At 47.5% G+C, this 27,321-nt stretch overlaps 2 protein-coding genes, 1 long non-coding RNA gene and 1 pseudogene across 34 annotated transcripts; 2 read left to right on the top strand and 2 right to left on the bottom strand.

Annotated features, from left to right (window-relative positions):
- Positions 1 to 2,778: 2,778 nt before the first annotated feature.
- Positions 2,779 to 7,695, bottom strand: LOC100823214. 31 transcript variants are annotated; one of them, XR_001407816.2, is made up of 13 exons: positions 7,300 to 7,442; positions 7,136 to 7,212; positions 6,931 to 7,050; positions 6,355 to 6,459; positions 5,961 to 6,025; positions 5,817 to 5,892; positions 5,172 to 5,275; positions 4,286 to 4,921; positions 4,026 to 4,202; positions 3,727 to 3,934; positions 3,545 to 3,631; positions 3,346 to 3,444; positions 2,779 to 3,046 (listed from the first exon to the last, which is right to left on the bottom strand). It is a non-coding gene; the product is annotated as an uncharacterized LOC100823214 (long non-coding RNA). The 31 variants fall into 31 exon arrangements; XR_002966382.1 differs by having other exon boundaries at positions 6,355 to 6,435; XR_002966375.1 differs by having other exon boundaries at positions 6,355 to 7,050; positions 7,440 to 7,695.
- Positions 7,696 to 8,019: 324 nt separating this feature from the next.
- LOC100844826 (GTP-binding protein BRASSINAZOLE INSENSITIVE PALE GREEN 2, chloroplastic) lies at positions 8,020 to 11,229 on the bottom strand. Of its 2 annotated transcripts, none has more exons than XM_014902897.2 (3): positions 9,675 to 11,229; positions 8,988 to 9,171; positions 8,020 to 8,623 (listed from the first exon to the last, which is right to left on the bottom strand). In XM_014902897.2, exons 1-2 carry the CDS (start codon positions 11,160 to 11,162, stop codon positions 9,034 to 9,036), a joined length of 1,626 nt encoding a protein of 541 aa, XP_014758383.1. In that variant the 5' UTR covers positions 11,163 to 11,229; the 3' UTR covers positions 8,020 to 8,623; positions 8,988 to 9,033. The 2 variants fall into 2 exon arrangements, with proteins under 2 accessions (XP_014758383.1, XP_003578990.1); XM_003578942.4 differs by having other exon boundaries at positions 8,988 to 9,155; positions 9,675 to 11,224.
- Positions 11,230 to 13,679: 2,450 nt separating this feature from the next.
- On the top strand, positions 13,680 to 17,252 carry LOC104584343. Its single transcript, XM_024463081.1, has one exon. The coding sequence runs from the start codon at positions 13,680 to 13,682 to the stop codon at positions 17,250 to 17,252; it is 3,573 nt and encodes a 1,190-aa protein (XP_024318849.1).
- A 7-nt stretch (positions 17,253 to 17,259) lies between these two features.
- LOC100822595 lies at positions 17,260 to 26,464 on the top strand (annotated as a pseudogene).
- Positions 26,465 to 27,321: the final 857 nt, after the last annotated feature.

Below are 27,321 nucleotides of genomic sequence, written 5' to 3'. Positions count from 1 at the left end.
CGGCCAAACTGGCCTTGGACCTCTCCTTGACGTGGCTCGTGACCTCATCGTCGGCCTCCTCCTCTGGCGGCCCGTCCTCCTCCTCCGACGGCGTGGGAACGACGGCTCCACCGGCCAACATAGCCGTAGCCGCCGCAATTCGCCGTTCCTCCTCCGCAAGGAACGCCTCCCAACGGAGGCGCGCGTCCTCGCTGAGCTCCCGGTAGTAGTACCACCAGAGAGCTCCCCCATGGCGAGCGCCTAGGCTGACCCGCTCGGCGGGGGTGAGGAGGGCGTCGGCGGCGGCGGTCCTATTTCCCCACCATGGCGGGGAAATAGGGTTAGGGTTCCCCGCGGCGGGGAAACCGTTCGGCTGCGGCGGCGCAAGGAAGACGGGATAGAGCGGCTCATGGCGGTGCACGCTAGCGGCGACGCGGTGGTCGAATGTGGCGGAGGGTTTTCGAATTTGGTACCGAAGCGGCCCCTCCGAGCCATAGATATACGAGCGGCTGGCGGGACGTTTCGGTAACCCGAATCCTTTTTTTCGGGCCAGCCAATTATTCGGTATCTAGTCGGGCCGTTTTTTCGGCCGAAAACCGAATACCCAGTTCGAATCAACCGGGTTCGGCATCTGCTAGAGATGCTCTTGTACTGATTTTGTGCGAACAGCTAGCACAACACAACTTTTCCATCACGTAGCAGCAACCGTGGATATCAACTATTTTATACGACGGCCTGTCAAAAAAAACTATTTTATACGATGGAATTAGCCACAGAAAGTCCATTTTTATTTTTGTTTTGTTGTCGAGACTGGAGCAGGAAACCAAGAGTCAGCACGGAGCACGGGCCAGTAGGAGGAGCTGGGTTCCGTTTCCTTGGTGGTCGTGGAGGGAACGCGGAGGTGGTGCTAATAACGCGACCTACCCTTATGGTCCTAGTCCTAGGATGCTGCTTTGAGATATGTGCCAGTTTGTAATTTGCTATGTTGTATACATTAGGCAGAGATGACTAACAGAGAAGTAGTACAACAGTCTGACTTTTTGGGATGTGACCGCTGACACATTTTTATCTTTCTCTTCTCTCTGCTCTACCCTTTCTCTCTCTTTCTCTTCTCTCTGCTCTACTTTTTATCAGTCACATACGTATTTTCTTTTTTTCTTCTCTTTCCTTTCCGGTGTATTTTTTGCTTTTTTTCTTTCTTTTCGGATGAACTTTTAAAGTACCACCTAATGTACCTCGTAAATATGCAGTACCTCGTTAGTACTTAGTAACTCGTTTTTAAGTAAATTGTGATACATGAAATGTAACTTCTCAGTTTTGAAGTACCTCGTGAAAAAATAAAAATTGCGTACATCAACTCATAACAGTACGTCATGTACTAGAAAAAAATTGAAGTATCTCGTCAATACCAAGACTATGTACATCAACTGATGCTATGTACCTTGTCCGTTTTTAAGTACTTCGTCAAAATATCAAAACTGAGTACATCAATCTCATGTACCAGGAAAACAAATCACTGTAGGCACATAACTGAAAGAAAAAACCAAGAAATCCATCATTCTAAGTACATTGTCGTGAAATGCACCTTATCAGTTTTTTAAGTACCTCGTCAAAAGAAATCAAGATTGTGTACATCAATCTCATGTACCAGGAAAAGAAACCACAGTACCGACATCTACCTTGTCAATATTTAGTAGTACATTATGGTACATCATGTAGCAAGGAAAAATCATAGTACAAAATCGTCAAAACTTAGTACCTCGTCATGTACCCATGGTACATGTTAATCTTATTTGCGTACATTAGCACATCAAATAAGATACCTGCCTAAAGCATCAAGAGACAAATACAACACATGGAGGTACATGACGGATACATGAATATACATGACAAATATATCATCAATTCAAAGAAGAAAAGGAGAAGGAGAGAGAGAGAGATATTTTTACACTTCTCTTCTTGCCCTCTATCAATTAAAAGAAGAAACAACAATCAAAAACCAAAGCAACATGGCCACACCTCGTCATGTATCAGAGAAAAAAGAAACCACCACGAGATCCAAAAGGAAAAAAATACAAAATCGGGCTCCCCTCATGGTATCACAGATGATGCACAACCTCAAGCTTGAGATTTGAGGGAGGGAAACGTCGATGCGAGGAGTACCAGAGATCTCCAATCCAGAGCGTGCTCACCTCGTCTGCTGCGGTGGGAGGGGCCGACTCCCGCTGGGCTCACATCACCTATGGCTGCTGCTGCAATGGCGGGGCTGCTAGCTACTGCAGGGGAGAGAGACGAGGCAGGAGAGAAGACCGGGGAGAGAGAGAGGGAGGGAGATAAAGAGAGGGGATGGCGGTGAGAGAGAGAGGGAGAGAGAAGGGATGGGAGATAAAGCTGTGTACCTAACTGGATGAATGACAGAGGGATTAACTTTTGGTGACAGAGAGATTAAGTAAAGAGGACACGTGCTAAAAAAATACTATAGGGGTAGATGCCGTTATTGGTTCCGAGAGCTTTGGCGTCGTGGAGGAGTATTCATGGTCTCTCCGTCGATTCAATTCCCCGGCGCATCCTCCGGTAGAGTTGAATACTCCGTAGCTCACGCCATCCACCGATACCCCCAGTCTCTCTCCCTCTCCCCCCACCCAAACCTAACCACCACCGTCTGCGCCATTGTTGATGCCATGGCCGGCAAGCGCGCCGCCAAGCGCGGCCGCAAACCCGAATCCCGGCCGGATCTGACTGCTCGGTAGAGCTGGTGCTCAATGACACAAGATAAGAGTAGTACGGAGTACTACATAATCGAAGCAAATGAAAGAGCTATCGATACACATGAAAAACAAATCCTGACGCGGACATATGCATGCTGGTTAACAAGGTAGATCCGAAATCATATTCATAACGAAGCGACTCAAGGTGAAGAAAGCTAATTAAAGAACTTAAATTATCCAAGGTTCCATCCATAGCCAGCTGCTTCCGGCGGCATCTGCACATTGCCGAAGGTTTGGCGGAAGCCCTCGGAAGAGGTTCGGATCCACGCTTCCAGCGGCCATCTGCCCTGTGCCTGCGCCTGCGGCGAGCATCCCAAATGCATATGAGAAGGCATGAATACATGCATACTAGCTACTCTTTCTCAGTAAAGATAATCTGCTTTTAAGATAAAAGATGAGATCATGGAACTTATTTGTCAAGGCTCTGATCAGTTGGCAGTTCTCTTTAGGTCAGCATAAAGAACTAAGAAAAACGTAGAAAAAATTTAATTGCAGGGCATCTAATAATTTACTGAAAATCAGATGCAAGATATCAATGGCTATAGAGCTTAGCTGGCTACTTATCTGTTCATGTTTGCATTTAGTCCAAACTGCTTACCAGGGCAAAAAATTCACCGAGGAAGAGCCAATTAGAAGGCAGAAAAGGAATGAACTGCGGCACTCATTATTTACAGGCATCGAATCAATCATTCAGTTGCTGTAAAATTATAGAAATATGGGTTGGCATTCTTGTCAACGAGATCCAAATTTTTAGCAAAGAAACGGTCTTCTTCCTGAATGGCCCTTATTTTCTTTACCTCGACATTGAACGAACCCATGTGGAATCCGGTGGCACCCTCCTCATCCGTGTCCACGAGTCCTCCAGTCAATGAACAGATCGGAACCTGTGAAATGTAGTGTCAAAAACTATGTGACATTAACTTGCACAACAATTATGCAATCAGACTCAAGCGTGCAACCGACAAGTAAGAATGCTTACCACTCCATATCCCATCCCTTGCAACTGAATGAGACGATATGGCTCGAACGTACTTGGGATAATTATGAAATTAGCCCCTGCAAACATCATGCGTGCCAACAGAACATTGAATTTTGCTATTCCTCTGGCATTCTCAGGGGCATAGCAAAGTACCCCTGAAAAATTCTCAGGGGCATCAGTTCCTCCTCCGTTTTCTTTTCCCTGTACCCTGAACGTGAAGAACAAATTAAACTACTCGGCAACAATCTCAGCTTTTGCCATGCCTGTGTAATTGAATTTTCTTTCAAAGTAAAACATACAAGGACAATTATCTGAACATTCTCCTCCACGAACTCTGGAATGACTGCAATTAGTATGACTTAACCTTTTTATTGTTCAAGACCGCCAATGAAAGTTATAATGGGTATGCTTGAGTCACCCGGCAATCAGACTTTCAGCTTGCAGCATTTCTTTATTGAGAGCCTTGCTTCCGTTACCTGATAAATTTCCTCTGTAAGTACTGAATTGTCTACATATATATGGTAACTGGTAAGAGAGAAATCTCTGAGTAAAACCTTACTTGCTGTTGTAGCATTGTATTTGAACTGATGCACTTATTTGTTGCTGGATTACAATCATGAACATTCATGCCATTTATAATTCCAGTCTCGAGGGGCTTTGTACGAAGGATGCTATCCAATTCGACACCTTTTGCTGGGCAGAAGTAAGTTCTTTAACGTAGCGTGGACTAACTGCAAGGACCAGATCACATTCGGTGATCCCTGCCTTCATCCGGTTGATCTTTCTCCCAACAACAGGCTTAACGTGCCTACACAAGATTAGGGTGCATGCCATTGTCCAAAAAAGAAGTAAAACATAATTCATCTCTAATGAAACAATAGAGTATGAGGGCCCATACCCGTCAATAAAATCAAGTGAAGGAATGAAACATTTAGGTAAATTAAGAAGTTCGAAATCTGCACTGTGAAATCTGCCTTGATAGGCAACTGCAGTGTGCCAGTCATTTGAAACATTTAGGTAAATCCTGACTACAAACAATAATGAGAAGAAATTCCACAGAAGTAACACCAAACAGAAAAGATCAATGATTTCAATGTCATCGGCAGACATGCCCATGTACCACCTACCGCCGCCCAAGGAGGCAGCACGGTGGCGGCGGCGGACGCGATCGAGGCTTCATCCATGTCGACCTGCCCTAACATCACCACAAGGAGGAGGTGGAGTGAGGTCGTTATCACTTGCTAAGAATAAATCGTGATAGGCGTCAATTGTAAATTTCTAATACAAGAACATCTTTATATGACATCTTTGGGTGAGCTTCCTGTCTCAGGTTTCAACAAGCAACTAAAAACTAATGTGCACTTTTGAGTTCCACTGTTTGCCAGCCAAGGAACGATAACACAACTAAAAATGAAACAAGCCGTTAGACAAAATTTAGAGCTTACAATGGTCAGAAATTGTGGGCTGAGAGTGAGCAAAACACATGCGGATCTGACACATCTGCAACGCACCAGGCAAGTGTACCAAGCTCATTCTCATGCTGCTGCCCCTGGAGGTACAACAAGTTGGTCGCTTAAGATATGTGATATGTATAAATTCCACAAGAAAGAATTATCTTGATGGTAGTATCCTACATTAAAACTAAATTACCAAGTTCTAAACATCTTTAGATTTTGGGAAAACGTAAGATTATATTTCACCAGAGGACCTAAATATGTCATTCTCCTAGCGGCAGCTCAAGCATGGGTAAACAATGCATCAACTCTCCATATGTCCAAACCAGCACAACATGATTGATGATTCCAGTAGAGAAAGTGCAGAAGTATAGCAACAGATAATCAAACAAAGAACCATAATTATTTTTCCTTACTCCATGTTTATTTTGGACCATCCCAAGTTGAACTTTGACCAACAATTAAGACCACACCATGTGAGTTATGAGACACAAAATTGATCCTGTTGGATTTGTATTAAGAAGTTATTCCTATCACTGTGACCTCGTAACTGAAAAATTATTGTATATGAGATTTACAGTGGAAGTTTAATTTAGGACAGTAAAACCTGCCTATAAAAAACAATAGAGGGATTACCTCACAGTCATCCTTAGAGTTCATATGACTGTCTTGTGCAGCCATTCTTTATCTATCGCTTCAAACATATCTGCAACTACATTTCTCTAGATTCAGAAAGAAATAAAAATTTAGACACTCATACACTAACAATAGATGGATTACCTCAAAGTCATCCTGAAAAGTCATAGGAGTGTCTTGTGCATCCATTATTTATCTATCTTCTTATCCTGTTTGAAGTAGGGGACACATTAGATCAGATGCAGATGCAGATGATGGTAATTCAAACATATCTGCGACTACATTTCTCTAGATTCAGAAAGAAGTGAAAATTGGATCTTCCTAAACATGTAGGGGTAGAATCCTTGACGCAGGAAAACAAACCCAACCATGTCCACATTTGCCTCAAGAACAGGGTATAGAATAGCTAAGAGAAACAGACACTCATCAGTTAGAAGCCACATGTACTAACAGTTTAATGATTCATTGATTAACTGATTGAATTAGTGTTACACATCGACAATGTGCATGTGCTAAGAACGAAACCAGAGGTCCTTACCACACTGCATGCAAGAACTGTGATCTTTGGCAGTCCATGAATCCAATGAGTTCAAAAGGGTCCCAAGGCTGATTGGCAAAACTGAAGGCCACCCATAAATGAACACTGAAAACAGAGGACACTAAAATCATAGATCCAGCACTGTACATAAAAAGGGCTAAAAGGCGGAAACAAGCTCAACGTAGGTTCTTAAACTGCTAATGAACACATAAGAGTTCTTATACAATTTCACTGCAGCTAAAGCATTTCAATATCAAAGGCAGGTAGAGTTTTCAGGTTTGCAACCATATAATTCCATTAGTATTAGTCAGGGAATCATGCATGAAATAAATAATACTACCATATATGTGGAAGAAAAAGTTGCCTATGTTCACAAAATATTTTCTTGATCGAAAGCAACCGTTCGAATTTGGGTATCAATATTGGTGCTTGTTAATGAGTTAGCATGAGATACCAAAATTCTCTTACATAATTCTCAAGAGGATAAATGGTTTTAAAGAACATGCTAACATACAAGCATGCATATAAACTGAACATCTGGTGAGGCACAACCAAGGGATGTATGGGTCTGTATACCAGTCCGTATTAAAGATGGTACTTCATGTCGCTGGCCCTGTCCAACCTCCTTTAGTTTTATGGCAAGTGGCAAATCTTGTTGTTCTTCACCGTAAATATCACAATACATCTATTCCACAGCTACCAACAGGAAGCGAACGGAATAATATACAAAACAACATGCGAACGACCCAAAAATGTAGAAGCAAGAGAGACCGAAGCTCACCGGAGCAATTAAAGAAACCAGGAGGAACCGAACCACCAGCGGCGTCGAAAAACAGCAGCAACAATTGACAGACACGCCTGCAGGAACAAAAACATTAGAGAAGGCAACAACCACAATAAACACCGGGAAGGCAAACTAATCGGTAAGAAGACAACAACACGAACCGGGTTCACCAACAAGCACGCACGGGACGCAACCACAGACGCCGATACCCAACAAAACACATGAACAAAGAGGCACGAAACAGTCAAAATCGAAATCGGAACCCTAGATCTCGATGGCTGGGGGCGGGAGCAGAGCTTACGACTTGGATTTGGGAGTCGTCGGGGTAATTGAGTAGAGGAGGGCTCTGCTGTCCGCGGTCGTCCTCGAGCACCTGCGCGTCCACCGCCGGCTCAGGGGCGGAAGAGACGCCCAAGCGGAGGCTGCGGAGCACACAGTGGCTCCCGCCGATCGATTTTGGGGCCCGGCCGCGGCTAGAGTCAGAGGAAGCTTGGGGATTTTTTGGGGGCGTGAGTCGAGGCGGGATCTTGCCGGCGGGTGGCGCTTTGTGGGGGTGAGGAAATGGCGTGCGGCGTGGATTGTCTGACTTTAAGTCCCATGGCTTTGTGTGGCTGACTTGTGGGTCCCATGGCTGTCTGGCCCGCGCGTCAGCCACACAAAGTCAGGTGACTTACTTGCCGCCCAGTCCCGGTGCCTTAGTGGGGCTCTGACCTGCGGGTCCCACCATCGAAATCGCACGGCGCGCCAACCGTTCGAGTCGAGGAAATAACAAGTTTGCCACCGCTACATGCCAACTCCGAAGCACTCCCGCACAGTCCATGACATGCGGGGCCACGATACTATGCTCTCACGGTCCCGGTGCCATATATAGTGATCCAAGGTGGGGCAGAATATGGCATCTCCTTTCTCTCAATTATTACTCACTTTTTCTACTACATTCTTGTTGGCCACAACTACTTTCCATGCCTAGCTAAACATTTTTCATACAATTTTACTCCTACATTTAAGCTTTGACAAACAACAGGTCTCTCAGCAAAGAAATTTCAACATCATTCGCTTTATCAGCAGCACAACCATGTGTTTCTGTTCTCGAAAATATTGCCTGGCGGAAGTCATTCATGGGCACCTCCAGGGTCAGTCGATGCTTTCTTCCAGAAGGTCATCGTCACTCTGCTCAGCCTTCATGCTCTCATTCTTCTTCCTGGTCTCCTCCCCGATAGCATTTGCAATGGCGATGGGCAGCCAAAATCCAGGCCGTTCAAGGAATTTGGCTCGGTGCAGAATCATGGCATCACGTCGCGTCACATCAATGCCATCGAAAGTAAAAACGGCAACGGTGGCATTGCCTTTCAGGCCCAACGAGTACCAGCCTAGGCCAGAAACTGCGATGTCCGTACTGTTTACATCCCAGCTGATCCCGGACACATCAATCCGTCTTTCTGTCCACTGACCCAATTCGGCAACGCGCTCTGCGCAAACTGGTGGCTGAATAACGACAGAGTATAAATCAGTATGATAGAGAGAAATGCAAAGACGGTATGCTTTTTGGATAAAATACAGCTGCATATGCACTGAACAGTTAAGCAGGTAGAAGATCTTGTTAGTCTCTTGAAAATTGACATCACTCTGTGTATAATAGGAGTTCAACCCCTCCCCTAGATACTGGTAGTCGATGAAATATGAAAATCATAGCAAACTGATGGCAAACTTCGAAACGAACGTATGTATTTATTTTTCGATTAGCAACATTGCATCCAAGTCATCTTTATGTAGTCTTTTTTAATTAAGCAGAATCTAAAACAATTCTTCTTAGGTGCAACGCGAAGCAGGTTGGAAATTGAAATCTCACCTGAAGTCTGATGCCGATATGTTTGCTCCGCAGTTCTTCAGCATTTTCAGTCTTTCCGAGATGGAGCGAAATATTGCAAGATACCCAAACAGTTACATAGATAGTCTGAACAGAAGCTTCTAGTACATCCAAGCGTGTCAGGCCTCCGATGTGGACGGATTGTCCTGCCTGCGACAGTTTGCAACTGTTAAGCAGTTAAAATAGGCAGCATGTATTCTGATACAACATAGAACAATATTTTTGAAATCAGGAGTTAAGGGGCTAAGCACTGATATAAGCTATTAGGTCACTGAACCTTTGAAGGGATGAGCATTGTCCAAGGGTATTCAGAGTACAAGGTCCTCCAAGAGTAAAGGCATAACCAGTAAAATCGTCAAGTTGTTGTTTAATTTGTGATCTATTCTAAAACAGGCAACTATAGGTCCACAATGTCATCAATTATACCAAGTTTAGTTAAACGAAAGGGGTGCAAGGTTTAATGGTTAAATCATCTAGTAGTGTTTAATTTGTGACTATAACAGCCAACCATAAATATACAATGGTCCAATTAACCAAAGTTATACTTTTAACATGATCAGCATTTTGCAATGATTTTGTATTTGTGATCTATTAAGAAACTATACAAGTCACTTAATTCATGAGAAAATAACATAGCTAGAACAAAGGTAACAGACTACAAATACTTACCTTCACCCTGAAAGTCCGCGGCCGAAGCTCCTTCCTAATTTCAACCATTTTCCGTTCCTCGCTGTTTAACCTCATTGAAATTATATATGGATGCAGCAATCCAGGAGTATCATACATCTTAGCCTTTGCAGGCAAAACACCTGTCATCCTTAATATGCCTAATGTGGTTCCCGGGACGGCGGCTTCTGTCAATCTTGTGATCTTAACACCTTGCTTCTTTGCAAATGCATTGATCAGCGTAGATTTGCCAGCGTTCTGTGCACCAATCACCCAGACATTGCTGCGCGGCCCCGCTAATTCTTTGACGTAAGAGATCAAGTTCCTCACAGATAAATCCTTATGAACACTAATCAAGAAAACGGCATCCAGCTTTGGCGCTCCAAAAGCCTTCGCTCGGCCTCGCACCCACTTCTCGAGCCTCACTCCCATCTGCTCCCAGGGCAGCAGGTCCACCTTCGTGCCAACAAGAACAAGCCTCGGCGTTTCACTCAATTTAGAAGTCCCCCTTCCCTCAAGTGCCTTGAACAATGACTTGGCTGCCCTCTTCGGGAATGACCCATCGAAATCGGCGCAATCCACTACCATGACGATAACCGGCGTGCCTGCGGACCGCTTCATCAGGCGAGACGATATGAAGCGGTCGAAATCGAAGTCCGGAATCAAGTTATCAGCCTTGTCATTCTTGACATGGCCGTAGTTCCTCAGCGAGTGGCACCGGGCGCAGACCACGGCGGAGTCCTCCTCGGCCTCGGCCCTCTTGGCCTCCCTGGCACGCTGCTTCCTCTCCGACTTGGACAGCTTCTCCTTCTTCATCCTCTCAAGGGTCTCCTCAGTGATGTTCCCGTACCCGACTCCCGGCGGCGTGAAGCCATCTAATTCTCTGCTCCACTTGTCCTCCTCGTCCTCCATCTCCTCATCCCAATCCGAGTCCCAGTCAATTCCAGCCATCGCCGGCGGCGACCCACTCTCTCCATCGCTGCCCTCTTCCTCGACAAAATCGCCGAAACCGGTGCCCAGGCCGTGCAATTCGGCGGCGAGGTCAGACTCTGACGGCAAATCGCCACCCTCCAACAACCCCTCGTCGTCCTCCTCAAGGAACGCATCCGGAGAACCGGCTTCTTCTTCTTCTTCTCCCATTTCGTCCTGCGGGGAGCGGCGGGGAGAGGATGGGCTGGTGAAGAAGCCGGGGAGGTCGGGGTCGTCGTCCTGCATGAACACGCCGCACCCAGGGCAGACGGCGCGGCGGGCGTCGACATCCCTCCCCTCGCTGATGACCTGCCCAGGGTTCGTCGGCGGCCTAGCGCGCTTGGTGGTGGATACGGCGGCGGAAAGGTTGAGGCTTTGAGGAAGCGCGAGTGGTGGCGGGGAGAGGAAAGGGTGGAGACGGAGGCGGAGAGGTGGGGTTGTGTGGAGAAGGAAGCGGACGGGGGGGAGGCGAGCTGCCGCGGGGGTGGAGGCCGGAGCTGGGAGCAGCAGGGGTTTAGCCATTGCGGCCACCGGACCAAAGAGGATAGCAGCAAGCAGGGGATAACGGCAATGCTTTTGCTCCTTTTTCTTGAAAAATAAATTGACAGTCTTGCTTTCTTGAAATACATCACCGGTACTCATCAAAATTACACTTACGGCTTGACAATTTAATAATTTAGCCATGGAACCCTGAAATGCATCACCATTACTCGTTCGTCACATGGATTGGATTCGAACGAAATGCAATTTGTTGATACACACTCTTGTTCGATCAACATTCAGGTAATCAGGTTCAGTTAACCCATGCGTGGATATATTCAGACTCATAACTAGCTTGAAATGAAGCTGATTTTTTTTTCTCTTTATGACTTAATTGTGTGCGTGTGTGCGCGTGTGCAACCAAGTTATTTGCTTCAAGAAACATTGTAATTTGACATGAAATTTTGGCTAAACATCCCAGATGATGGGCAAAGTTGACGGCACAAATTTGTCACACATGCTAATCTTGCTACAGTACTTCTTATCCGTTTGTAGCAAGCTTCGGAGACAAACGGGGCGGCTCGGGCGGCAACCGCAACCTAGCTAGGCGCCGCCGACCGCTCTTCCCTCCTCCCTGCACATCGCTGCCGCCTGAGAGAGAGTTGAAGGGAAAGCCCTTGGACGACGGCGGCGGCGAGGCCTTTGGCTGCTGCGGTGTGGGTCGTCAGTGCGCGTTGGGCGGTGGGGGCTAGCTGGAGTGCGAGAGGCTCGCGGGGCGGGCAGTCCGGGGACCCCGGCCGGTGGCGGCGCTCTAGTTCTCGCGCGTTGGTGGAGTGGAGGTGGGTGGCTGGAGCTGCAGGGGTGGTGCCGGGACATGGCGGTTGTGGGCGGGCCCGATCTGGGCCTGGGTGGGCTCCGGCGTTTGGCGGTGGTTGGCCGTGGTCCCGGTTGCTTCGGCGGTGGTGCCGGCTGCCGACTTGGGCGGAGTTCCACGGGTGTTGTGTGCAGTGGCGATGGCGGCCCTCCTCTGATCCTCGCCGGCGGCCGCAGGTACGTCTACAAGGGTTACGGCTCGGTCTCAGCACGTTGGCAGCGGTTGGGGATGATGATGGTGCGTCGTTTCCCTCATTGGAGAGCCATTGTCTAAAGTTACTTCCTCTTCATCACTAGACCGTGGCCGACCGAATGTCCCAGCCAGGCCGGTGAGGCTGTTGACAATTGACATGATCGACGACGTCTCCCTCCTTGGAGAGGCGTCGCCCGCCGAAGAACTCGCTCCGGACGGTGGCCTTGTTTGGTGCTGGAGGTCAGCCGGGGTCGACGACAGTGTTGTCGGCTTCGGGAGGGTGCGTGTGCTTGCTTCCAGCAAGCTTGCAATGTTGGGATGCCGGCGTTGCTTTTTGTTTGCTCGGTTCTCCTTCAATCAATCGTGATGTATGGTTTTTTGCCTAGTTTTTCTTATAAACCGGGTCAGTATTCTATATGAATGTGCAGAAGCTCTTGCCCTCTTGACGATGTTTCCGTCAAAAAAAAAAACCGAGCTGCCATTCCAAAATAGACGACATGTTTGATACTTCCTAAAACCGATTGCATTAGAAATCCGATGCTCTCAAATGGAACATCCAAATCAATATGAGTTTTCTCCGTTGTATCTGTTCATTTCAACGAGATCTTCACAACTGCTTGACAATGTTTTCGTCAAAAAAATAAAATAGAGCTGTCATTCCAAAATAGAGACATCATCGATACTTTCTGAACCGATCGCGATGCTGTCAAATGGAACTTCCCAATGAAAATGAGTTTTCACTGTTGTATCCGTTCATTTCGACGAGATATTTACAACGAGATCACTGATTGGATATGTTTTGTGACTTTTTTTTGGTTGCCTAATAGGTTTCTACATTGCTTCCTACTGGAGTACATATTTTTTATTGTGACTGTACACTTGGTCTTAGTGCAAAATTTTCTATTGAGTTTGCGTAGCTGGTTCCTATATAGCACATTCAAATCCGTTTTTTAACTGCCTCCCCCGGTATCAACTATGGTACACATTGGGTAATTCCTGAAAGATGAAAAGAGAAAAAGCAAAGGCATCTGATCTTTGTCTGATCGATAAAGATGGAATATAGATACAGGGTGAGATTTCTGTTCTTTTCTTTTTCTGAGCATCAGAGCCGGGCTTGCTTGATCAGGGCTGCCTGGTTTGATTAATTAAGACTCCAGCACAAGTGCTTTCCTTTAGGAAAAGACCCAGGGTCCCCTGCACGTGATCATCATGGAGAAGCAAAGGCTCTGCATGCAGTCTGCTGAAAGAAGCAAAGAATGGAGTAGCCGCTGGCGCCCCGTTGATGCGATGATGCTTGCCTTGGCTTGCCGGCATGGGGAGGTTCTGCTTCTGTTTCTGCTAGCTATATCGATCTTCTGCTAGGCTAGGCTAGCCTCACATCAATTGCTGAGTTGATAACCAATTAAGGCAAAAGTTGTTGAGCAGCTAGCCAGAGCAACAGCATACTCCCGGGCACTGGGCAAACCTGCCTTCTCCGGTAGTGGCAGGCGGCCATGGCGGAGCTTGCGACGGGGGCCGTGAGCACGCTGCTGGGCGTGATCAGCAACGAGGCGCAGAGGCTGGGCCGGGTCCGAGGTGACGTGCAGTTCATCCAGGAGGAGATGGAGAGCATGAGCAGCTTCCTCGCGAACCTGTCCCGCTGGAACATCCGGGATCAGCAGGACGACGGCGGCGGTGGCGACGATGACGACCAGGTCAGGACCTGGATGAACCAGGTCCGGATCCTCGCCAACGACTGCAACACCTGCATCGACCTCTACCTCTACCGTGGGGACCCCGAGCTGCACCGCTCCAAGGCCGGCCTCCGCCGCTACCTCTACCTCTGGTGGGCTCCCTGGCTCATGCGCAAGACGCTCGCGCAGCACCGTGCCGCCGGCCAGCTGCGCAAGCTCAAGGAACGGGCGCGGGAGATCGGCGAGCGCCGCCTGAGGTATGGCGTGGAGGTCAAGAAGTCCTCCAGTTCCGGTTCCGGGCTCACCAAGGAAGACGGCCATGGTGAAGAAGAAGACGACGACGATGATGATGACGGGGCCCGTCGTTCACTCAAGGTGGCCTTGTACATGATGAACATGGACGAGGAAGACTACTTGAAGTGGAGGCTAGACGACCAATGGATCAGACAAGTGGTGCTGCAGGGCACCTCTGGATTGAAACAAGTATTTTTGCCGTCCATCGTCTTTCTAGTACCCGGGACGGAGGACGCTAGCCTTCTTGCGGATCAAGCCATGGTTGTGGCAGAGCGCGCCCTTACTATACCTCTGGTGCCGCTGGATGCCCGCGGGGCTCCCGCGAGTGAAGAAGCCCACCTTGAGCATCATGGCGAAGAAGAAGATGAGTCGGCAAGTGTACATATATACAAGATCCCAATGAAGTACCGCCAGAACGTCGCCTTGGTCGATGTCTCGGAGATGCACTATCATCTCCTACCGCTGCGACCTGAAGACCTTCTCTACTACATCCTGCATGAGCTCCTCCGGCATATTCCGAAGCCCCAATCATCCAAGGAGGAGGACCAGCAGCAAGCCACGGCTCCTCCTCCTACTCCTTTTTCTGTTTACCGGAGCAAAAGGGAGGTGTTTCGTGAAATCAAGCATGAAATCCAAGAAAGAAACGAGGTTAACAAGAAGATTGAAGGCCTCAAGACAGAGATTTGCCAAGCGCTGAAGTCCAAGGAGGGGAGAAAACAGGACAAAAAGGACGTCAAATGTGAAGAGTTGAGCTTGCACAAACTCTTCTGTCTGCTCATCGAATCAACTGTTGCCGCAACTGAACAGGACCGAGCCAGTAAAGCCACGCGTAAACTGGAAGCACCATACAATTACATCATCAAACAAACAGCCATGAAGCTTAAAGAGGAAATAGAAGGCGGCACAAACAAGCGGGCCCCTGAATACGAACACATCCTATGCAATGTGTTCCCAAAGCCGGCCACCGGTGCCACTGTTGATGATCAGATAAAAGAAATTGAAGAAACCACAAGGAAGAATATGGAAGAGATCGAGAAGAAGATTACAAAGCAGCTGAAGATCAAAGGAATTGTGCGCATGATTCAAGATTGTTTTGAAGGAGATAAAAGGATCCCGGTCATCCTTAGAACTGATGGCAACTGTGTATCCAAATGGAAGGAGACCAGGAACACTCTGAGTCTGCTGGGATGCGCCCCCATCGCGGGTGCTATCATTGTGGCCACAAAGACCACTCAACTGCAGGATTTTAAGGAAGAAGATCTCTGTTATCCACCGTTGGAGCTCATAGAATACTCTCCTGTTGGCCGCTTCCTCGATACTGTGCTCCAGGTTACAAGACAACACATGCGTGAAGGGAGCCGTCAGATCCTTCGCAAGATATTCTACGAGTGTGAGGACGCAGATGAATTCTGCATGAAGATCTTCGCCCACGCAATGTACGATAAACCCAAGAGGGGCAGCCAAGAGCTGCGTAAGCTGCACATGAGCATCATGCATGACCATGACTCACAAAAATCATTGCCCAGCGTTGCCAAGAAGATGTTCAAGTTCTCCTACAAGGACCTACCTAAACAGTACAGGTCCTGCTTGTTGTACCTCGCCATCTTCCCTCAAGGAGAAGAGATCAAGCGGTCAACCTTGATAGAACGATGGGTTGCAGAAGGGCTGATAACCACCAAAAAATGGAGTTGGTCCTCATCAGTGGCTGAAGCTGAAAATTGTTTTAATACGCTCATCGCCCGGTGCCTTGTTTGTCCTGCCGGCAATGGCATTGGTGTTGCTGGAAGGTTCAAGAGTTGCAAGGTGGATGAGCCAGTTTATGGATTCATCACCAAGATTGCCATGAAGCAGCGCATTCTGGATACACGCCTGTCAGGTGGCTTGGCTCGCCACTTCTCCATTTTCAGCGATGTCCGTCTCCGCAACTCTGAGAAAGTCGAGGATTTCTTGAAAAGTATACCCAAGTCATCTCAGTTCTCCAAGCTCAAGGTGCTAGATCTAGAAGGTGTTGCTTGTCTCGCGGGGAAACATCACTACTACCTGAGGGCCATATGCAGTAAGATACTAATGCTGAAATATCTAAGCCTAAGGAGAACAGATGTTACCGAGCTACCCAGAGAAATCAACAATCTTCTTGAGCTGGAGGTACTGGATATCCGGCAGACCACGATTCCTGCGTATCAAACAAGAAAAGTCCTTATCCTAAAGCTCAAGCGCCTCTTGGCTGGTCATGTTGCCGGATTCTCCAGTGTCCAGATCCCTGAGAGGATCGAAAAAATGGAGGGTATGGAGGTACTGTCCAACGTGGAGCTGAAGATTGAGCGAGATCTGGATGACATTGCAAGTCTATGTATGCTGAAGAAGCTCGGTGTGGTTATCAACAAGGGAAGTGATTTCCTGTCATTGTTTACAGTAATCAGTGACCTCCTACATCGGTACCTCCGTTCTCTGTCAATTACTCTTAACATAGATGAGCGCACTCTTCCCGGACTACAGCAATGTTCGTCGGAGCTGCCTGAGAACAAGTTCCCCAAGGTTCTTGAGAGCCTAAGCATCATTGGAAGCACAACACAAGAGTATGATCTTCATCTTCTTACAGTGTTTGCCAAGGATGCCAATCAACTTGCCAAGGTAACTCTAAGACGCACTTTGCTGAGCCAGAAAGGTCTCGAGGTCCTCGCCAAGCTTCCCAAGTTATCTTGTGTCAGGCTTCGGTACATCAAATACACCCATACTGAGCTCACCTTCATCAAGGGTGAATTCCAGAATCTCGCCGGCTTTGTTATCGAGGGACCCGGCATAACTGGAATCAAGTTCGAAAATGGAGCCGCTAACCATCTTGAGAAGATGGTGTGTTTATTCACCAACATAGAGTCTCTATCCGGTGTCGACAACCTTCCAAGTATAAAGAAGATAGAGTTCAACGGTGAGACTGTCCCTAAGGAGGTGGAAGAAGCCATGGGTAGGCAAACAAGGAGAAAGCTCTATACCTGTGCACGCACAAATAAACCAGAAAGCGAGAGCAAACAACAGGAAAGGCCAGACGACAACACATCATCGTCGTGGAAGAAAGTTAAGTGTTTGGGCTGGAGGAACTGAGGGTCTTCCCTTTGTTTCTTCAGACCGTCCCATCATATATATATCGCTTAATTTCCTCCCATCATATAAATGTCTGTATTCTGCATGTGCCGATTGAGTGTTCTCTGTATTCTGCATGCGTGCCTTTGTGATTGTGGTTGAGCTTATGTAACTAATGGATCTGTGTGGCTTTCCTCTGGACCATATACATATATATGGTTTCATGTAAGAAGTGTTGGTTTCATGTAACAAGTGTGATGCTGATCAGCTACGCACATTCGACTTATATTAATATACTCTTTGTGTGCAGTATCATGTGCTTAATTTGGGCTTAGTAGAAGCAGCTACCCCCCAGCTGTAATATAAGCAACAGTTATGTTTCATCTAAGCCTATCTTTGATCTATCGAAGTGTTATAGAAAAGTCAATGAAAGTGTCTCAGCAAGTGAACAATAGCAAGAGATCAGTAAAAGTTATTGGTCAAAACGATGAAAATCAAGTGAATCGCCAGGCCAATTGTCCTTGGTGCATCTGTTAATCTGTTATCTAATCTAATCGGCAGGAGAAAATTAAAATGAGTTAATGGTCTTATCGACCAGAACTTTCTTGTTTTGGTAATTAAGCATAAACTGTCGTCTGTGTCCAAGTACTTCAGAAAACAGGGGAAACTCTGAACATTTTCAGCACTTGAGAAAACAGGGGAAAAACTCTTAACATTTCCAGCATTTCAGGAAACAGTGTGTTTAATTTAGTTGAGTGGATGCATGCAACTAATTGGAGATAAGATTGCATCCCAGACTGTGAAAGATGGAAAGTAAGCAGAGAGGCACTTGTTAATTTTGCTACTGCCAGTAATTCGTTGTTATCTTATGACCGGGTGTTGACGGGCGGCCGCTGCTTTCAGGAGACAACGGGGCGAGTCAACCTAGCTAGCTAGGCGCCGCCGACCACTGTTCCCTGCACCTCGCTGTCGGAGGTTCAACGACGGCGGCGAGGCTCTGGTTCTCGCGCGTGGCGGCCAGACCTGGAGCGCGTTGGTGGAGTCGAGGTGCGGCGGTGGTGGGCGGGCCCGATCTGGGTTTGAGGCGGTGGTTGGCCGTCGTTGCTTCGGTGGTGCCGGCTGCCGACTTGGGCGGAGTTCCATGGCCATCCTCTACAAGGGCGGGCGGTTCTCCGGCGGTCGCAGGTACGTCTACCTAGAACAGTCCCACCGCCTGTAACTTTTTATGGTTTGATTAGAGGGGACTGGGGTCGATGCCGATGATGACGATGATGATGATGATGATGATGGTGCCTGTGGGCGTCATCGGAGCCATTGTTACTTCTTCTTCACCGTGGCCGATTGAATCCGTGGAGGCTGTTGACAATTGACATGATCGACTCGGGTCGATAGGGTGCGTCTTGCTCCTCCTTGGAGCCGTCGCCCAAGAACACGCTCCGGACAGTGGCCTTGTTTGGTGGTGGAGGTCAGCTGGGGTGGTCGACCACAGTGTTGCTAGCTTCGGGAGAGCGTGTATGCTTCCAGCAAGCTTGCGAAGTTGGGATGCTTCTTGTTTGGAGGTTACCTAGTTTATCAGTTTATCTAGGTGGCTCGTCGGGGTTTTGCTCAGTTGTCCTCTAGTCAATCGTGATGTATGGTTTTCGGTCTACTTTTTCTTATAAACCGGGTCAGTCTTCCATATGAATGTACAGGAGCTTCCCGCCTTCTTGACGATGTTCCCGTAAAACAAAAGGACAGAGCTACCATTCCAAAACAGGCGGCATCGTCGATGCTTTCTACAACTGATTACTTTAGAAAGCAAATGCTCTCAAATAGAAAGTCCCAGTCAAAATGAGTTTTCATCGTTGTGTCCGTTCGTTTGGACGAGATCTTTAGAACTGCCTGCCCTCTTGACAATGTTTTCGTCAAAAAGAAAGAGCTATCATTCCAAAATAGACGGCATCGTCGATACTTTCTAAACTGATCTTGATGCTGTCAAATGGAACTTCCCAATCAAAATGAGTTTTCACTGTTGTATCCGTTCATTTCAACGAGATATTTACAACAAGATCACCGATTGGATGTGTTGTGATTTTTTTTTTGTTTGGTTGCCTAATAGGTTTCTACATTGCTTCCTACTACATATTTTCAATTGCCTCTGTGTACACTTGGTCTTAACGCAAAGTTTTCTATTGAGTTTGCGTAGCTGGTTCCTATATATCGTGATTCCGCACTGATTCTCACTGCTAATTTCCTACTGCGTTTCTGCGTTGTTCATGCTGTACATTGTATAGCACATTCAAATCCTTTTTTTAACTGCTCCTCTAGTAACAACTATGGTACACATCGAGTAATTTCCGGAAGATGAGAAGAGAAAAGCAAAGGCATCTGATCTTTAAATTGTCTAATCGACAAAGATGGAATATGGATAGAGGGTGAGACTTTTTTTCCTTTTCCTTTTGTTAGCATCAGGGCCAGGCTTGCTTGATCAGGACTGCCGGTTTGATTTATTAATACTCCAGCACAAGTGCTTTTCTTTAGGAAAAGACCCAGGATCCCCTGCACGTATTACCATGGAGAAGCAAAGGATCTACATGCAGCCTGCTGAAAGAAGCAAAGAATGGAGTAGCCGCTAGCCAGGCCCGTTGATGCGATGACGCTTGCCTTGGCTTGCCGGCATGGGGAGGTTCTGCTTTTGCTAGCTATATCGATCTTCTGCTAGGCTGGGCTAGCCTCACATCAATTCCTGAGTTGATAACCAATTAAGGCAAAATTTGTTGAGCAGCCAGAGCAACAGCAGGCGGCCATGGCGGAGCTGGCGACGGGGGCCGTGAGCACGCTCCTGGGCGTGATCAGTAACGAGACGCGCAGGCTGGGCCGGGTCCGGGGCGACGTGCAGTTCATCCAGGAGGAGATGGAGAGCATGAGCAGCTTCCTGGCGAACCTGTCCGGCAGGAACAACCGGGATCAGCAGCACGGCGGTGGTGGCGACGACCAGGTCAGGACCTGGATGAACCAGGTCCGGATCCTCGCCAACGACTGCAACACCTGCATCGACCTCTACCTCTACCGCGGGGACCCTGAGCTACACCGCTCCAAGGCTGGCCTCCGCCGCTACCTCTACCTCTGGTGGGCTCCCTGGATCGTGCGCAAGATGCTCGAGCAGCACCGCGCAGCCGGCCAGCTGCGCGAGCTCAAGGAACGGGCGCGGGAGATTGGCGAGCGCCGCCTGAGGTATGGCGTGGAGGTCAAAAGGTCCTCCTGTTCCGGTTCCGGGCTCACCAAGGAAGACATCCATGATGATGATGACGATGACGATGAAGAAGAAGACAACGACGATGGTGATGATGACGGGGACCGTCGTTCACTCAAGGTGGCCTTGTCCATGATGAACATGGACGAGGAAGACTACTTGAAGTGGAGTCTAGACGACCAATGGATCAGAGAAGTGGTGCTGCAGGGCACCGCCGGGTCGAAACCGCAAGTATTTTTGCCATGCATTGTCTTTCTAGTACCAGGGACCGAGGACGCCAGCCTTCTTGCTGATCAAGCCATGGATGTGGTAGAGCGCGCCCTTGCGCATCAGGAAGGTGAGGTGGCCATGTCACTGGTGCCGCTGGATGCCCGCGGGGCTCCTCCGAGTGAAAAAGCCCACCTTGAGCATCATGGCGAAGAAGACGAGTCGGCAAGTGTGCATATATACAAGATCCAAATGAAGTACCGCCAGAACGTTGCCTTGGTCGACATGTCGGAGATGCACATTCATTTCCTACCGCTGCGACCTGAAGACCTTCTCTACTACATCCTACATGAGCTCCTCCGGCATATTCCGAAGCCCCAATCATCCAAGGAGGAGGACCAGCAGCAAGCCACGGCTCCTCCTTCTCCTACTCCTTTGTCTGTTTACTGGAGCAAAGGGGAGGTGTTTCGTGAAATCAATCATGAAATCCAAGAAAGAAACAAGGTTAACAAGAAGATTGAAGGCCTCAAGACAGAGATTTGCCAAGCGGTGGAGCCCAAGGGGATGCGAAAACTGGACAAAAAGGACGTCAACTACGAAGAGTGGAGAGAAATAATCACCAATAAACCCTTGCACAAATTGTTCTGTCTGCTCATCGAATCAACTGTTGCTGCAACTGAACAAGACCGTGCTGGTAAAGCCGCGCATAAACTGGAAGCATCGTACAATTACATCATCAAACAAACAGCCATGAAGCTTAAAGAAGAAATAGAAGGTGGCACAAACCGGCAGGCCCCTGAATATGAAGGCATCCTATGGCAGGTGTTCCCAAGGCCGATCACCGCTGCCACTGCCACGGCTAACACATTTGTTGATGATCAGATAAAAGAAATTAAGGAAACCACAAGGAAGAAGATGGAAGATATTGAGAGGAAGATTACAAAGCAGCTGAAGATCAAAGGAATTGTGCGCAGGATTCAAGATTGTTTGGAAGGTAATAAAAGGATCCTGGTCATCCTCAGAACTGATGGCAACTCTGTATCCAAATGGGAGGAGACAAGGAACACTCTGAGGCTAATGGGGTGCGACCCCATCGCGGGTGCTATCATTGTGGCCACAAAGACCATTCAACGGCAGGATGTTAAGGAAGAAGATCTCTGTCATCCACAGTTGGAGCTCATAGATTACTCTCCTGTTGGCCGCTTCCTTGATACTGTGCTCCAGATCACAAGACAACACGTGCATGAAGTGAGCCGCCGGATCCTTCGCAACATATTCTACAAGTGTGCGGCACAGGAATTCTGCATGAAGATCTTTGCCCAGGCAATGTACGCTAAACCCAAGAGGAGCAGCAAAGAACTGCATAAGTTGCACATGAGCATCTCGAATGAGCATGACAGACAAAAACCATTGCCCAGCTCTACCATTGCTAGGAAGATGATCAAGTTCTCCTACAAGGACCTACCTAAACAGTACAGGTCCTGCTTGTTGTATCTCGCCATCTTCCCTCTAGGTAAAGAGATCAAGCGGTCAACCTTGATAGGACGATGGGTTGCAGAAGGGCAGATAACCACCAAAGACTGGAGTTGGTCATCTTCGGTGGATGAAGCCGAAAATTGTTTTGATACACCCTCATCGCCCGGGGCCTTGTTTTTCCTGCTGGCAATGGCATTGGTGCTGCTGGAAAGTTCAAGAGTTGCAAGGTGACTAAGGAAGTTCATGGATTCATCACCAAGATCGCCATGAAGCAGCGCATTCTAGATACACGCCTGAAATATGGGTTGGCTTGGCACTTCTCCATTTTCAGCGATGTCCGTCTCCGCTACTCTGAGAAAGTCGAGGATTTCTTGAAAAGTATACCCAAGTCATCTCAGTTCTCCAAGCTGAAGGTGCTAGATCTAGAAGGATGTGATGCTTGTTTCGCGGAGAAACATCACTACTACCTGAGGGCCATCTGCAGTAAGATGCTAATGCTAAAGTATCTAAGCCTAAGGAAAACGGGTGTTACCCGGCTACCCAGAGAAATCAACAATCTTCTTGAACTGGAGGTACTGGATATCCGGCATACCATGATTCATGTGTCCGGAACAAGAAAAGTCCTTCTCCTAAAGCTCAAGCGTCTCTTGGTTGGTCATGTTGATCAAGCTCTGGTGGGCTCCTTGGCTCGTGCGCAAGACGCTCGCGCAGCACCGTGCCGCCGGCCAGCTGCGCAAGCTCAAGGAACGGGCGCGGGAGATCGGCGAGCGCCGCCTGAGGTATGGCGTGGAGGTCAAGAAGTCCTCCAGTTCCGGTTCCGGGCTCACCAAGGAAGACGGCCATGGTGAAGAAGAAGACGACGACGATGATGATGACGGGGCCCGTCGTTCACTGAAGGTGGCCTTGTCCATGATGAACATGGACGAGGAAGACTACTTGAAGTGGAGGCTAGACGACCAATGGATCAGACAAGTGGTGCTGCAGGGCACCGCTGGATCAAAACCGCAAGTATTTTTGCCGTCCATCGTCTTTCTAGTACCCGGGACAGAGGACGCCAGCCTTCTTGCGGATCAAGCCATGGTTGTGGCAGAGCGCGCCCTTACTATACCTCTGGTGCCGCTGGATGCCCGCGGGGCTCCCGCGAGTGAAGAAGCCCACCTTGAGCATCATGGCAAAGAAGAAGACGAGTCGGCAAATATACATATATACAAGATCCAAATGAAGTACCGCCAGAATGTCGCCTTGTTCAACGTCTCGGAGGTGCACATTCATCTCCTACCGCTGCGACCTGAAGACCTTCTCTACTACATCCTGCATGAGCTCCTCCGGCATATTCCCAAGCCCCAATCATCCCAGGAGGAGGACCAGCAGCAAGCCATGGCTCCTCCTTCTCCTACTTCTTTTTCTGTTCACTCGAGCAAACTGAAGGTGTTTCGTGAAATCAAGCATGAAATCAAAGAAAGAAACAAGCTTAACGATAAGATTGAAGGCCTCAAGAGAGATATTTGCAAAGCGGTGGAGCCCAAGGAGGTGCAAAACCTGGACAAAAAGGACGTCAACTACCAGGAGTTGAGAGAAATACTCACCAAACAACCCTTGCACAAACTCTTCCGTCTGCTCATCGAATCAACTGTCGCCGCAACTGAACAGGACCGAGCCGGTAAAGCCACGCGTAAACTGGAAGCATCCTACAATTACATCATCAACCAAACAGCCATGAAGCTTAAAGAGGAAATAGAAGGTGGCACAAAGCAGCAGGCCCCTGAAGACGAAGACATCCTATGGCATGTGTTCCCAAAGCCGACCGCCACTGCCACTGCCACAGCTAACACATTTGTTGATGATCAGATAAAAGAAATTATACACGGGGTTAAAGAAATGATACATGAGCTGCAGGAATTAGACAGCTCTGACAAGATACAAGAGACAGGTGAAATAGCAGCTGCAGCAGCCCAAAAATGGCAAGCTGATTTTAAGGAAACCACAAGAAAGAAGATGGAAGAGATCGAGAGCAAGATCACAAAGCAGCTGAAGATCAAAGGAATTGTGCCCAGGATTCAAGATTGTTTGGAAGGTGATAAAAGGATCCTGGTCCTCCTCAGAACTGACGGCAACTGTGTATCCAAATGGGAGGAGACCAGGAACACTCTGAGGCTGCTGGGGTGTGCCCCCATCGCGGGTGCTATCATTATGGCCACAAATACCACACAACGGCAGGATGTTAAGGAAGATCTCTGCTATCCTCAGCTGGAGCTCATAGAATACTCTCCTGTTGGCCGCTTCCTTGATACTGTGCTCCAGATTACAGGACAACACATGCATGAAGGGAGCCGCCGGATCCTTCGCGACATACTATACAAGTGTGAAGCACATGAATTCTGCATGAAGATCTTCGCACACGCGATGTACGCTAAACCCAAGAGGAGCAGCCAAGAGCTGCATAAGTTGCACATGAGCATCTTGCATGAGCATGACAAAGAAAAATCATTGCCCGGTGCTTCCATTGCCAGGAAGTTGCTCAAGTTCTCCTACAAGGATCTACCTAAACAGTACAGGTCCTGCTTGTTGTACCTCGCCATCTTCCCTCGAGGAACAGAGATCAAGCGGTCAACCTTGATAGGACGATGGGTTGCAGAAGGGCTGATCACCACCAAAGACTGGCGTTGGTCCTCTTCAGTGCATGAAGCCGAGAATTGTTTTGATACGCTCATTGCCCGGTGCCTTGTTTGTCCTGCTGGCAATGGCATTGGTGCTGCTGGAAGGTTCAAGAGTTGCAAGGTGGATGAGCCAGTTTATGGATTCATCACCAAGATCGCCAAGAAGCAGCGCACTCTGGATACACGCCTGTCACATGGCTTGGCTCGCCACTTCTCAATTTTCAGCGACGTCCATCTCCGTAGCTCTCAGAAAATCCAAGATTTCTTGCAAAGTATACCCAAGTCATCTCAGTTATCCAAGCTCAAGGTGCTAGATCTAGAAGGCTGTGATGCTTGCTTCACGGGGAATGAGCACTACCTGCGGGCCATATGCAGTAATATATTAATGCTCAAGTATCTAAGCCTGAGAGGAATGGATGTTACCCAGCTACCCGGAGAAATCAACAATCTTCTTGAGCTCGAGGTACTGGATATCCGGCAGACCAAGATTCATGCGTCTGCAACAAGAAAAGTTCTTCTCGTAAAGCTCAAGCGTCTCTTGGCTGGTCATGTTGATCGAAGCAGCCCTCCTGCCAGATTCTCCAGTGTTGAGATCCCTGAGAAGATCGAAAAAATGGAGGATGTGGAGGTACTGTCCAACGTCAAGCCGAAGAATGAGCAAGATCTGTGGGACATTAGAAAGCTATGTATGCTGAAGAAGTTCGGTGTGGTTATCAACAAGGGGAGTGATCTCCGGCCATTGCTTGAAGCAATCAGTGACTTTCTAGATCAGTGCCTCCGTTCTCTGTCAATTACTCTTGACATAGAGGCGAACACTCTGCCCGCAATACAAAAAATTTCATCTGAACTGTCTAAGCTGAAGTTCCCCACGGTTCTTGAGAGCCTAAGCACCATCGGGAGCACAACACAGGAGTATGATCTTTATCTTCTTACACTATTTGCCAAGGATGCCAATCAACTTGTCAAGGTAACTTTAAGTAACACTTGGCTGAGCAAGGACGGTCTCAGGCTCCTCGCCAAGCTTCCCAAGTTATCTTCTCTCAGGCTTCGATACATTACATACACCGAAACTACCAAGCTCACCTTCGTCAAGGATGAATTCCAAAATCTCATCAGCTTCGTTATCGAGGGACCTGGCATAACTGAGATCAAGTTCGAAGATGGAGCTGCTATTAATCTTGAGAAGATGGTCTGCTCATTCACCAACATGGAGTCTGTATCCGGCATCAACAACCTTCCAAGGATAAAGGAGATCGACTGTTCCTAAGGTGGAAGGAACCATGGGTGATGGGTAGTAGACAAACAAGGAGGTCTGTCTACATACACAGCCATGAACCAGAATCATCGTCGTGTTTGGGCTGGAGGAACTGAGGGTATTCCCTTTGTTTCTTCAGACAGGTTATATTTATATATATCGCTTAATTTCCTCCCAGCATATATATGTGTGTATTCTGCAAGTGTCGATTGAGTGTTATCTGTATTCTGCATGCGTGCCTTTGTGATTGTGGTTGAGCTTATGTAATTAATGGATCTGTGTGGCTTTCCTCTGGACCATATACATATATATGGTTTCATGTAATAAGTGTTGGTTTCATGTAATAAGTGTGATGCTGATCAGCTACGCACATTCGACTTATATTAATTTACTCTTGTGTGCAGTATCATGTGCCTAATTTGGGCTGAGTAGTTCTGCAAAGATGTAATGGACTGGTATGTGTATACATAATATAAGCAGATACCCCCCCCCCCCCCCCAGCTGTAATATAAGCAACAGTTATGCTTCATCTAAGTCTATCTTTGATCTATTGAAGCGTTATTATAGAAAAGTCAATAAAAGGGTTTCAGCAAGTCAATAGCAAGGGGTCAGTAAGATTCATTGGTCAAAACAATGAACATCAATTGAATTGCCAGGCCAATTGTCCAGAGTGCATCTGTTAATCTGTTATCTAATCTAATCGGCAGGAGAAAATTAAAATGAGTTCAATGGTCTTATCGACCAGAACTCTCATGTTTTGGTAATTAAGCATAAACTGTATGTATGCAAGTACTCCAGAAAATAGGGGAAACGCTGAACATTTTCAGCACTTTAGGAAACATTGGAAACTCTGAACATTTTCGGCCACCAAACCAAGAGGATAGCGGCAAGCAGGGGATAAAGACAAATGCTTTTGCTCCTTTTCTTGAAAAAGAACTGAAAGTCTTTTTATTTCTTAGAGTGAAATACATCACCAGTACTTATCAAACTTACACTTTGGGGGGGTTGACAGTTTAACAATTTAGCCACGGAACTCTGAAATGCATCACCATTACTCGTTCATCACAAGAATTGGAAGGGAATGCAGTCTGTTGGTACACGCTCTTGTTCGATCAACATTCAGTTAACCCGTGCATGGGTGCATTCAGAGTCAGAAGTAGCTTGAAATGAAACCGTATTTATTTGCTTCATGACTTGATTTATGTGTGTATACTTGTTTTAAATTTGTCTAAATATGAACGTACGTATGTTTAGAGATCCTCT

This window comes from Brachypodium distachyon, chromosome 4, assembly GCF_000005505.3.
Source record: "Brachypodium distachyon strain Bd21 chromosome 4, Brachypodium_distachyon_v3.0, whole genome shotgun sequence".
In the NCBI taxonomy this organism is placed as follows: Eukaryota; Viridiplantae; Streptophyta; class Magnoliopsida; order Poales; family Poaceae; genus Brachypodium; species Brachypodium distachyon.
Note: the sequence above shows the minus strand (reverse complement) of the source record. Positions and strands in the feature narration are given on the sequence as shown.